Source organism: Halyomorpha halys, unplaced genomic scaffold (assembly GCF_000696795.3).
Source record: "Halyomorpha halys isolate HHAL.00 unplaced genomic scaffold, Hhal_1.1 Scaffold179.1, whole genome shotgun sequence".
In the NCBI taxonomy this organism is placed as follows: Eukaryota; Metazoa; Arthropoda; class Insecta; order Hemiptera; family Pentatomidae; genus Halyomorpha; species Halyomorpha halys.
Genome location: NW_027107000.1, coordinates 516,946 through 530,819, shown reverse-complemented (window position 1 = coordinate 530,819; position 13,874 = coordinate 516,946). Strand labels below are relative to the sequence as shown.

The window sequence follows — 13,874 nt, the reverse complement described above, 5'->3', positions numbered from 1 at the left end:
ATTCCGGACAATCCTCCGAGGCGTCTGAAAAGAAGATGGCCTCGAGACCTTATATGGTAAAAATGTTTTTAGAGTGCTACCATTGGGTAGTTTTTCTACATGCTTGTACCATACCATTATGATTTCCTCAAATTTACTTGATGTATTTATGTACAGTTGTAAATATCAATAAATAATTTTTAAAAAATTATTCTCATAAATCTCTCGTGGAAAAGTTTATACTGTATCAGGCCTTAGTTGAAACCTAACAAAAATCATTTCAGTTATTTTTTTTTTTGTGTTAGAACAGAGAATAGAATGTTTCAAATTATGTGCTAGAAAAAAAAAATCAATGTCTTGGACAAAGGAATTCTAAAATATGAACATTTCAAAGTAAAATTTTATTATAAGATATTGCGTTTAATGGTTTTAGGTGAGAACTAATCTAAGAAAAGTTATAATTTTTTTAATTTTATTTTTGGAGATGTGCTTTTTGTTAAAATTTGGAACCTGAAATTTGCCATTCATTTGAGAACCGCCCGTTGTAAAAATGGTTTCACGCCCGTATGTATGTGCGTTTTCTTTCCTCCAGCTTTAGGGCCGAAAATATTTTTTCACGTCGGTCATAGTATAAACTACAACTCTGACATCACAATACACCGAGGTATTTCATATACGAATTTTTCATATGCCCGAATTATATCATTATTGTATCTTTACTGGATTTGATAAGAATCGGACGAAAAATATCGATGTCATAGAACATAAGAAATAACGAAATGTCCCTTTGATTGTCTATGGGATAACCCACTAACCTTATCTCTATTATGAAGTATTACTTTCCCGGCCAGCAATATTTATTTTATAGTCTACTTTTACTTTCTGAGTAATTATTAAAACAGTAACTGCGGTCCACTAATTTATTATTTTCAAGTCCTGTCAGTATCCACTCCACAGGTTTTCACCTCTAACTTAGTATGGCATATCAGAAACGATTATTTGCTCTTTGCCTAAAATATTAATTAGATATGTAATCTGAGTTATGTAATTTATAGCTGATATTGTTTTGTAAATATTGATTTTAATAGTTTTATCTGTCTTATTCCTTTATTGGTTACAGTTGAACTGATAATTACTTTCCCAAAATGGTTTTAAAGTTTTGTGCCAACTTATCATTTATGTTTCAAGAAACAGCTTCATTGCTGGAGAGGTACCAGTTGGCTAAAGAAGCTGGTTTTTCAGGGATTGAATGTGCTTCTCCCTATGATTTTCCTTTGCATCAGGTTGTTGATATTAAGGAAAATGCTAAACTTAACCAAGTTTTGATCAATGTTCCCACTGGCAATTTGTCAGAAGGTGAACTAGGCTTCGCTGCATTGCCTGAGAAGACTGAGGGTTTCATTGAATCTTTTAACCGTTCTGTTGAATATGCAAAAGGATTGAAGTGTAATTTGATTCATATAATGTCAGGCTTAGTTCCTAATAAAACTCCTTTACATAATTTGACTTACGAAAACAATTTAAGAAGTGTTGTTTCAACATTGGAAAAAGAGGGTATAATTGGCGTAATAGAGCCTATAAATTCTATAACTGTGCCTAATTATTTTCTTAATGATTATGAGTATGCATTAGAGGTAATCCAGAAAATTAATAGCCCAAATCTAAAACTTCAGCTGGATATATTCCATCTTCAACACATTAAAGGAAACTTGACTCACAATATTAAATCCTTATTGCCCTATGTAGGTCACATTCAAATAGCCCAGGTTCCAAATAGGAATGAGCCAGGAACACCAGGAGAAATTGATTACGATTATATCTTACATTTAATAGAAAAGGAAGGCTATGCAGGATGGATTGGTTTAGAATACAAACCTTTGAACTCATCTAAAGAAGGATTAATATGGTTGAAAAAGTTTGGCTATTCTATTTAAATTATTCCAGAGATATCATAAATTATTAAGAAATCTGTCAATTGTTAAATAAAAACTGATAGTTGTTTGATATTACAAGTATTATTTCTTAAAATTATGTTTTGGAATAAAATGTTTTAACAAAAAAAAATATATATGTGTATACTTCTTACTGTAAATTAAAAATTACTTTCCCTATTTTGAAATCACTTGAGAATATTCAGTTCTAAATTCTTGAAACTACTGATAAAGTTCTTTGTTCTGGTTTTTAAGACATGATTTACTAATTTATTTTTGAGTGAGTAGGGCCTCTGAGTTACCAGGCTCTTCCCTCTGTTGCATATTCTTTTATAAATTTGATGATGTTTTTAAATACAAAAAAATACTAAATTTATTCCAAATAATGAGTCAATAGTTCACTGTAGGTATATGAGACGATGGTTGGGGGTTTCTTTAGATGGTTTTGTACTTCCTTTTAATCATTATGGTTGTTACACTGTGTTTTGTTCGTAGCCCTGAAATTCTGGCTAAAACATTGGCACTAATAAGTAAGTTTTTCTTATAAAATGTGAAGAAGATGGTCAGGGTTGCGGTCAAAGACAGTGACCCTGACCATCTTCATATTTTAAATTATATGGTCAACTAATAAGTTTTACTCATATATGTTTTTTTTCTGAACGAACTCTAAATCATTGTCTCATAAATGCATTTTTATTTAAGTGCAGCTAAATTGATAAATGAAAAAAAAAAATAATGACAAGCCCTTCCAGACTCTTAGTGAGTGAAGTTTTTAATGATATGACAATAAAAAAAAAACTAACAAAAACATTTTAAGAATATTTGCTTAAATGTAAAATTACAGAAGAAAAAAAAAATGGTTTACATGAGTATGACTTGTGCAGTAGTTGACAAACTTCTAATGTCTATCTAAATAACACTTTAACTAGTTGTAATGGGGGTTGGAAAAGTGAGATGAATGTTTTTCCATTATAGCAAGTAGGTCGATTCGAAAGAACAATTCCTGGTTAAAGACGTATAACTATTTAAAAAAAATTAAAGAAGTATTATCAAACAAATTTATACAAATAATATATATAAACAATTAGTATTACAGCTATATTTTTATAATTAATAGCATCTAAAATATATTCATTAAAGTAATTAAATATAATCATCAATTTCATATAATCATACAATTATTTTGTATTCCCTTTTCAATTGTAAATAAAATATTTTTTCAATAATTTTTGTTTATTTTATGTCATTGATATCAAGGTGTTGTATTCGCTTTTATATTGTTCACGAGATGGGCATGGTATGGATACCAAAACTTTAAATGCCTATAAAAATGTATATCTTTTTTAATTTTTTACAAATATCTTTCTCTCATGCTCACCACCAAATCACATTAAAAATACGAAAAACAACAAATTTTAAGTTTTATAACCCTTGGTCTGTATTTAGTTAGAGGAGGTATAAAAATTCAATTATTTTTGTGCAAACTTTACTAAAGAACAATGTGAAGATCAAATAAAGGATCAACTTGTATGGGAGATAATAATACACATTGAAATGAAAAAAGAACAGGATAAAGATGTTATTAATTAAACAGTATTTCTTCCTACCTAATGACAAAACTAAGAAGTAGAAAAAGATGAACTAATATAATATCCAGAGTTAAAAATTATAAGATTGAGCTGGATGTAGTTACTGAATAATCAATTTTAACATTTCAAGAAAACATGTGCATTGAAAATCTGACCAAATTATTTGAATGATTTACATTAGGTTGGTTAGAATAACATATGAGACTTAAACTGAAGCTAGGAGACCTTACTAAGAGAGAGTATAATTTCTTCTCTTACATAGATATATAGATTAGCCAAAAGAGAAAGGGGTAAGAAGTACTAGATGGGAAAATTTGGATTAGCATCCTAAAATACTTTAGCAAAATAACAAATGTTACAGGTGCACATGATCTAAAAATATATACATATTTAATAACATGAATGAATTCTGAGAAAATTATTTTTAGTGGGTCTTGAGGATCAGTCAATAATACATCTTTTGGTGACGTTTCACAACTATATTGTTAGCAGAGTCATGCCCTACTATGAGAAAAACACAGTTTTTTTATAACATACATTCTCTTCAAATAAATGCCACAAAACTACAAGTACATACTAAATATTACAACCAAAATATGGTTTAATACAAATATTTAGTGGTCAGAGATTGCACTATGTACTTGTAGTTTTGTGGCAATTATCTGAAAAGAATGTATGTTCTAAAAAACTGTGTTTTCTCATTGTAGGGCCATAGTCAAACACTGAACGTTGCCAAAAGATGTATTATTACAAATTTGTATTATTGACTGATCCTCAAGACCCACCAAAAAAAATATATATATATATATACCTACAACAGTCGAGGAAAAAGATCAATATATATATATGACGGTAAGTTAATTAGAAGATATTCAAGGCTAAGATCAGGAAGGAAGAAAAATAGTAATAAACTAGTTTTCTTATTTTTATTTAAACTGATTATTATTTTTTTTTTTTTTAAGAACTTGCTTTGTAACTTCAAATAAAACAACAAAATATTTTTTGATTTATTTATTCAAAAAAATTGTACTTTAGAGTCATAAGAAATATTATAGATCATAAAATGGTTAAAATTTCTAGTTTTAAAATAATTCAGTTAAAGTATTTTACTTATTATGTTAATTTTTTTTTCTTTTTATGAATTTTTAGAAACTATAACTGTTTCTAAAAATTATCTAAGTACCTATTTAAATTTCTTGATCATTTTTTAGGTTTGCAAAATACAATATTTCTTGGAAGATTTACTGTGTGTAATAATAAAAGGAAGATGGTCTGGGTGCTGCAAAAGAAAAACTATTTGAGTTTTTCTTAGACCACACCTGGACCATCTTTCTTCAATTATAATATTTCTTATTGAATACATCCTAGAAATTAGCCGTTAAAAAAAACAACAAACAATATAATTAATGATTAAGAAAGATTGTATACATATGAGTAATCTAAGACAGTTAAAATTTTAAGTAATAAAATACTTATGTACAAATTTTATTTCAATTAAAACTAAATGGTTTAAACAAATCTGGATTGTCATTTAACTAGTCTTTTAAATAAAGTTATCAATTGAAGAATGATATTCATTCTTTAATGAACAATATCATTTTTCGGTAGACTATAATTTAACAATTAAATCAAATTGTTTATCCACATTTTATTCTTCTATCATCAACTTATCAAAAAATTTATAAATACAGACATACCTTGTTATTTATTTAACAATAATATACATAATTTCGCATATTCTATTTTATAATGGGCCCATACTTAAAATAATTTAAAAAAGACCAGAACCATTCTTACTTCTGAAAAAAAAAAATTGCCTAGTTATATAAATAAATTACAGTTAGTCAATTATAAAAACAATATTAACAATTTTTATTTTTTAATTTAAGAAAAACATTATTTCATATCATTTAATAACTTAAACTCAGAAACACCTTTGGCATAAATGTCAATAATTCTAGAAAATAATAATAAATATACCTATCATTTTTAGATAATATAATCACATTGATTCATAAATTAACAAAAATCAAGTAACTGACCATTCAAAAATCAATGATTTTGATTCTTAAAAATAACTAAATAAAAAAATGATCAATTTCAATTATGTTCAATTTGAAAAATGAATAGAAAAATTGTAAAATATCCAATATTGCATATTTCGAGAAAAAGAATCAATCTTGAACTGAATAGTGTAGAAACTAAAATATGACTAACATGAACATAAATAAAAAGAGATTATGCTGTACTAAAAAATTCTTCATATTCTAGTCGTATCTTCCACTATCCAAAGCATATTAAGACCTGCAGGACCGAGGTTAATCCTTCCAAGCATCCCATCGTGATGAATTTTAATGCAATGGATAAATAGTAGTAATGCATACAACACATTGTTGCTGCCCTAAAAATGAAAACAAAAATTAAGTAAATTAAATATTAAACAAAAAAGAAAGTACATTGGGTAACTAACATTTTCAAATCCATTTAAATACAGTGAGTTGGTATTTTTAACTAGATTATTTATGTCTCAGCATGTAAGGTGTTGATAATATGATATTATTGAATGTGTGCATATATGTAGTACATACATAAAATCAAATCTTCAACTTTTTGATTGAAGGGATGATTCAGATTATGGAATAGTCCTGATTAGCAAGATTACACTGTAATATTAGTATAATTTATTGATGGGTACTCATAGTAATATACAGGGTGGTCAATATTCAATCGCTACCTTTTTTTTTTTCTCTCTAGAATTTTAAAATTAAACTTGGTAGGCCTTAGTTATAAGGTGAATGAAGTTTTTTTGATATGAAATATACTTTGTAATTTCTTCCAGTTCTTCTCTAGTGCATTTAATTTAAGAATTTCCAATGGAAAGAGATACAGTGTAATCTTGGTAATCGAAACTCTGGTACTCCGAACACTTCATTAATCCAAACTGGCGTAAAAAAAAACAAACAAAAAAAGTTACTTTTTTGAGAAAAGTTAGCAGGCAAAAACATTTTGGATTTCAAATTTGCAAATTAAAAGTGCACATGTATAAAGAACATTTTTAAATTCCTGATCTATAAACAAGTTATTGTAATCACAATGAAAATCAAAAGTGGAAACTTTTAGTTTCAATATCAGGTAATCTAATTCATAAGAGAATGTTTATAATATATTTTGTTGGAATCATAAATACATAATATCTATTTTATAAATCATTTTATCCTTTAAAACTAATTTAATTAAAAATAGAAATATGTATAATACAAATTTTGCTGGTTAAATCATTTTTTTTTTTTTTTGTCACATTTTAAATAAATCCAATACAAAGAGTATTTTATATTTTTAGTTACACTTTTTTTTTTTTCACTTATAAGTGAAAGTTTTAAAATTAGTGAAAAAAGAAAACATTCTTTGAGTAACAAGTGCACCATTTTATTACGTATTGACAAGAGAGAAACTTCCTCCAATTAGACCTGTGAGTATAATGTTGGTAAGTTGACAATCAATGATGGAAAAAAATCGTACATAAATTCTTTTATAAGCATCAGCTTCTGAGGAATGTACAGATAAGAGAACTCCTGTTTTGGGCCTGATTTTAAAGGAAGAAGCTCAATTTTTCCAAATGAAAATCTATCCCAATATAACTGATTTCAAAGTGAGTAATGGCTGGCTTGACAAATTAAAAAAAAGACAATGTATTATATACATTACCATATACAGAGAAAAAGCATTATATGATAGTACGGCAGTACAGCCATTTAAGCAGAAATGACCACGATCTTGATTAAAAGTATAAACTCTGATGCTTCAGTGAATGGTACAGATGTTGCTGAATGGGTTGAAGGTTGTGAGGAGAATTTGTTCACATTTAAAACTGATGAAGAAATTGAACAGAGTGTTACAGAAGTTACCAATGAAGAAGAAGAAGGTGAAAGGCAAGTTGAGTAACAAACAACTATAAAGCATGAAGAAACAGTGTCTTATTTTAATTACTGTCTGAAATAGGCAACAGAGAATGATATACCGTGCAGCAAGTCCTTCTCTTATAGTGTCTAAGAGAAGAAACAGTGAGAAGCTACTGCTGAAGTCTCAGCAAAAAAAAAACTAAAGACTTATTTAAAAAATAATTAATTTTAAAAAAACTTCAAACAGTTAAATTTCCAATAAAATATGTAAAAAAAAATTTCTTAAGTAAAGAAAAAGAAAATTTAAGTAATTTTTTATTATTTTTTCTTTCATTTTACTTTGAGCCATCAAAGATCAGTCCTGACCCAATAAATATACATAATTCAAAATAAATAAATTAGTTGATAATTTTTTTCTCTAAAATTTGTAACTTGATTCAATCAGGAATAGATGATCCTAACAGTCGTTATTAAATACACTGTACAAGCAAACTGAATAAATTAGTGTTAAACTACTAGTTTATTATTAATTAAGAAGATGAGAAACATAATATCCTTTTAATGAAATATAACTAGTATTAAATATAAGATGGTTAGGGTTGCGGTAAAAAAAAGACCGTCTTTAAAACCGGTTAAAAAAAGACAATACCCTGACCATCTTCTTATATTTAAGTTTTACGGTCAACTATTTATATATAACTAGTATTATTAAAAACAATAAATTTACAAAATATTTAGATACTGTCAACATAAAAAAAGATATAATATACATTGTAAACAAAAATGTGTGAAATTATTCACAACAATTTCACAAAAGTTTCAAAAAACGTACAGGAGGTAATTGATGAATTTCACCATTCACTATTAGCTGGTAGTATGGAGGACGACTTCCTTGTTGGTAAATAGCAAGCTCTGTTTGTGTGGGCTTTTTAGGTGATTCAACAAAGTACTGAGTAGAAAATGGTCTTCTTAGTGGTTCACTAATCAATGGTGGTAACTTGGCATCAAAATAAGTAACCATAAGATGCATTATTAACTAGAACAAACATAGTCATATTAAATAATTAAATATTTTTTCTTGGTAAACAACAAAGGTCACTATTGGAAATAAAAAATGATTTCAGTGATTGAGAATATCACTGAAGCACTAAAAATATCTTGACATTTATAACAGTATATATATATATATAAAACTTAGGTATCAGCAAGAACAAAATGTGAAAAAAAGAGAAAAAGGAATTATGATACATTATAAGAATACAGTTATATATATATATATATATATACACATTCCATCAGCATTCTTCTCGATATCAGCGCAGCAGATATATATATATTTTTTTTACTAAAAATTGTCTTCTTTAAACTACTAGGTAGATTATCTAACTCCCAGATCGAGTTGAAAAAGTTGTATACCATTTCTAACAAATTTTATGGACTGTTCTAGTAGTTTAGATCACTCAGGAGCTTTATTATTTGAATGATTAGAAAAATATGTATTCTATTACCAAAGAATGAGTGATTTCAACTAACACTTGGTACAGAACAAGCCGTTCCATTTCAAAAGTGGAAGTTGTTCCAGTTTTCATTGCATTTCACATTGTTGCAATCCTCTATGTGACATTTTGACCAACAATTTTTGTTCTGAACTTACTATATAATTTTACTAAATGTAAAATTACATCATGACATCCCAAATTATAAAATTTTAAAAATAAAAACAATTGATCAGTTTTAAGATTGCAATATTTTTTTGTAAATATATTAATCTCTTATGACATACAGGTAAGTAAAAATAGTGAAATAAAATGAAATTCAGAATCTCAGAAGGTTTTTTATTACTTATAATTTTGTGATTTGAGAAACTTTCAGTGATTATGAAATTAACTATCACAAATTGTGTTTCAATAAATAAAACAATTTTTTTTATTGTCAATCAAAAACGACTTGATTAAGGCAACATATTTGCTGTCATGTAGCTGGATCTTATCGCTTAAATTAATGTATTTAAAATTTAAAAAATGTGATCAGAAACTCATGAGAAATTCAATTATATTTAAATCCAATTCAGTAATTTTTCAAATTAAGTAAATAATTTGAAAAAAATCATGAGGAAATTTTGTTTTTTATCGAGATTGAAAACATTTGTTTGGTTCCCTGCAGAGCTCAAATTGCTTGCCTGTGTGCAGAGGATAAGGAACAAAGGTTGACCATTTTTTCAAGAAAATTCCTGTTGAGCACACAATTCAGTCATTTTACTTTGTTTCTTTATTTCATTATAAAATGTGTGATAGGGATAAATGAGCAAAATTTATTAATATAAATTTCTTAATAAGTTCATAAAAGCCTAACAAAATACCTTTTTTGTCAGTTTAATTTTTTTGCTTTATCTGTATAAGATCCTCGTGCGGGCTCATTACCGCATCCCATAGGTGGCGGATATGGGGATGGTCGGTGGAAATTCCTCTCTGCTAAGTCCAATGGACTCGCTGACCATGGATTGAATGCCCTACTCACATAATTTCATAGTTCACAAAATATCACAAAACAGTCATGGATCCTATTGAGATAAAACACTCATTATCCGGAGGTAAACTAGTCCCCCACTTGGGTCTCTGGATGGGAACTGCTTCAGGGGATTCAGTGCGCAAATTGAAAATTAGAGATTTAATTATAGGAACGTGGAACGTCAGAAGTTTAAATTCCGCTGGTGGGTTAAAATCAGTTGCAGATGAGGTTAAGGAATACAATCTAGATATCGTGGCACTGTGAGAAGTTCGCTGGCCAGGGGAGGGCTCGTTAAAGGAAGGAAAGTACACTATTTGGTACGGGGGGAGTAGTAATTATTTGTTAGGCACTGGATATCTTATTAGGAATAGTTTGCTTTCCGTGTTGAGGGATGTCAAATTTTTTAGTGATAGGAATCAGTAGCAATATTTCAGGGACGTTGGTTTAAAATCACTCTGATTAACATTCATTCTCCGACCGAAGACAGTGATGAAGAGATTAAATGCAGATTCTATGATAAATTGGAGGGACTTTAAGATAAATTACCCCGAAGCTGTATGAAAATAATATTAGGAGATGCAAACGCAAAGATTAGAAGAGAAGAAGTATATTATCTAACGATCGGTAAAGAAAGTTTGCATGAATATAGTAACGATAATGGAATACGACTAATAAGCTTTGCCATATCGAAAAACTTAATAATCAAATGTACTACATTCAAACCTAAGGACATTCACAAATATACTTGGACGTCACCCGATTCACAAATGCGTTATCAAATTGATCATGTATTAATACAACATAGATGCATCCTATTGAGGGACAGAATGTGGTTCAGATCACCAATTAGCAATCGCGAAAATTGAACAAAAACTTAATATAAAAAAGAGAAATGAAAACGGTCCTGTCTTGAAAATTTTGGTCTGGAGAAATTAAAAATCCCTTTAATGCGAAATCAATTTGTGCTCGAAATAAAAAAATAGATTTGAAGTCTTAGAACTTTTAGATGAAGATAACAAAGACATTGAGAAAATTATGAGTGGGAATCAGAGATAATATTAAAGAGGTTGGTAATATGTGTCTCGGAAAAAAGGAAATTAATAAGAATAAACCCTGGTTCGATGAAGAGTATCTTAAAATGTGCGAACAAAGAAAAGCCGCTAGATTAAAAACTCTCAATAATCCTAACGAAAACAATGCTACTTCCGGGCTTCAAAGAATGAGACGTCTAAATTCCTCAGAAATAAAAAAAGAGAATATCTTAAAAATAGAATTATAGAGATAGAAAATAATAAAATCAAAAATAACATCAGAGAAATGTACAAAGGTATTAACCGATCCTGGAAATTCTGCTCTGTAGCGACAGAAATAAGAGATAAAAAAAAAATATATTTGCTGATCCAGTAGATATATTGGATACGTTTTAGAAACACTTTGAAAGTATTCTGAATACGGGAAATAATTGTCAATCTCCTCTGACTGAATACCAGAGTGCTGAGCCATGGATAGAAAAACTGAATCAGGAAAAAGTCGAAATGGCCATCGCAAAATTAAAACCTTATAAAGCAGCGGGAACTGACAATATTCCTAGTGAACTAATCAAGGCATGTGGTAAAATTGGAGTTTCTAAAATACACATTTTGGTTGAAAAGATCTGGGAAATTGAGAAGATGCCTGAGGAATGGAAGTAATCTCTACTTATTCCTGTTCAAAAAAAGGGCCCGACAATGGATTGTACTATCGAGGAATCTCACTCCTTCCTGAATGTTATAAAATATTTACGCTAATCTTAACAAGTCAAATCACAGAATATGCTGAAGAAATCATCGGAGACTATCAATGTGGTTTTCGACAAAATCGTTCAACTATTGATCAAATTTTTTCATTACGGCAAATCTTGCAGAAAAAGTTGGAATACAACAGGGCAGTTCATCAGCTTTATACATATTTCCAAAAGGCTTACGATTCTATTGACCGCCAAAAGCTGTATAATATTCTGATTGAACAAGGAATACCAAAGAAGTTAGTAAATCTCGTACGGATGTGCATAACTGAAACGTTTAATAAGGTACGAATTGGTAATCATTGTTCTCAGAAATTCGAGATCTGGTCGGATTTAAAACAAGGTGATTCTCTATCACCTATCTTATTTAATCTAGCACTAGAATATATCATTAAAAGTGTGATGAATACCGAAAAGGGTTTAACTCTGGGTGGTAAAATACCGGTGCTTGAGTATGCTGATGATTTGGTATTATTGGGTGTTATCAACCGCGTTAATAAACTCCAGTAAGGAACTAGGTCTTAAAATAAATACGAATAAAACAAAATACATGATTAGCAGTAGAAACGCAAGCAATTTCGGTGATATAGATATAGGAGGAAATACGTTTAAACAGGTTGATATGTACAAGTATTTAGGTTCTACAGTAACTAGAAAAAACGAAATTGATGAGGAAATAAAAGGTAGGTTGAAGGTGGGAAATGCTTGTTATTTTTCAATTTCGAAACTGCTTAGCTCGCGCCTTCTATCGAAAAACTTAAAAATTAGGATTTACAAAACTATTATCCTTTCCACTGTTCTTTATGGATGCGAGACATGGCCCCTTTCACTAAGGAATAAACAGTGCCTTAAAGTTTTCGAAAATAAAGTATTACGCATGATATTTGGGCTAAAAAGGAAGAATTTAGAAGATTACACAATGCTGAATTAAGGGACCTACACCCGGCGTGCAAGGTTGTAGGGCTTAGTAACGAGTGTATCCCTAAAATGTTAATAAACACTGAACCAACGTAAATGTCCGAGGGGTAGACTGAAACGTAGATGGGAGGATTGCATTAAAACTGATTTAGTAGAATTGGGTTTAGAGGGGCATCACTGGAAGGATGTATGCAGAGAGCGTTTAGTGGTGTCGGCATCGAACCTTTGGGTTCATTAAGCCTTCATTATTATCATTATTATTATCTGTATAAAATACTCAAGGTTTTGTTTTTGAATTTTCCAATAATGTATATTATTGATAACAGTATCTATGGTCTCTTTATTGCTTTATGTTATCAAATGGGAAAAATGGTCACTTAAGGGTTAATAAGTCAATCATTCTTCAGGTTCTAGTAAGGAATTTTTATTTTAAAAATTAAAATCAAAAATACAAAAAAAATTTCTACTTTTCATTGGAAGACTTAGTCATCAATTCATATATCTGTGGAATAAATTTCCCTCAACATAACCTCAACCCATAATAGGAGAGGATCCAGGATTATCTTAAGAGGGTACTAAAAAAAGTTTATTTTTCCTTATAACCTGTTAGCTGGTGAACCTCACGAGCTTTGAAGGACACTATTGCTAACCTCCAAATCATAGGATACAAATTTAGAAACTAAACATATAAATTTGTCCCCATAATTTGTAATAAAAAACACTTACCATTAAACCAAAATGGAGCTTAACGTTTTTCCAGTCTGAAATGTAAATAATCTGGACTGTTCCCCATGATCATTTTCTGTTTATTAATGTCTATTTGATTAGAGCTTAATATGTAAATTTGATAAATGGATTATAAGCCTATAAATAATAAAATTGCCTACCTCAGCATCTGAAGGCAGATGTGCATCCCAAGGTATATCATTAAACTTTCCACCACTTTGACCATCAAAGTCCCGCATGGTACTACCCTCTGCAAGTTCTAAATAAGCCATTTATTATTATTTAAAAAAAAATTAAATAATATTTGAATTATATGTTAATAAAACTAATTAAATACCATTTGCACACAACTTAAAAATAATAAACAGAGATAAGATTCAATAATTAGTAGAAATAATTAACTAAAAATATATAATATCCCATAATTTTGGTGATCAACACAAAGATAAAAGTAGAGCAGTAGAGTATTTAAATATAATTTGTTTTTAATTTGACTCAATTAGTTTCAAGATTAAATATTGAGAATCGATTATTTGAAAAA

At 29.0% G+C, this 13,874-nt stretch overlaps 2 protein-coding genes across 2 annotated transcripts in view; one reads left to right on the top strand and one right to left on the bottom strand.

Moving 5' to 3' along the window:
• Nucleotides 1-759: 759 nt before the first annotated feature.
• Gip (hydroxypyruvate isomerase-like protein Gip) lies at nucleotides 760-2,043 on the top strand. The gene has a single exon (XM_014418131.3). It carries the CDS (start codon nucleotides 1,125-1,127, stop codon nucleotides 1,911-1,913), a length of 789 nt encoding a protein of 262 aa, XP_014273617.1. The 5' UTR covers nucleotides 760-1,124; the 3' UTR covers nucleotides 1,914-2,043.
• A 2,470-nt stretch (nucleotides 2,044-4,513) lies between these two features.
• Nucleotides 4,514-13,874, bottom strand: part of LOC106679148 (uncharacterized) — a gene marked incomplete at its 5' end in the record, with an annotated part of 31,252 nt that continues 21,891 nt past the window's right edge. Inside the window, 3 exon segments of the mRNA XM_014418126.3 lie at nucleotides 4,514-5,900; nucleotides 8,231-8,434; nucleotides 13,495-13,592. Coding sequence (XP_014273612.1) covers nucleotides 5,760-5,900; nucleotides 8,231-8,434; nucleotides 13,495-13,592 — 443 coding nt within the window. The 3' untranslated portion in view covers nucleotides 4,514-5,759.

Bases quoted from the DNA above. Each gene is read 5' to 3' on its own strand.
- Gip (XM_014418131.3), top strand. From the start codon at position 1,125: ATGGTTTTAAAGTTTTGTGCCAACTTATCATTTATGTTTCAAGAAACA.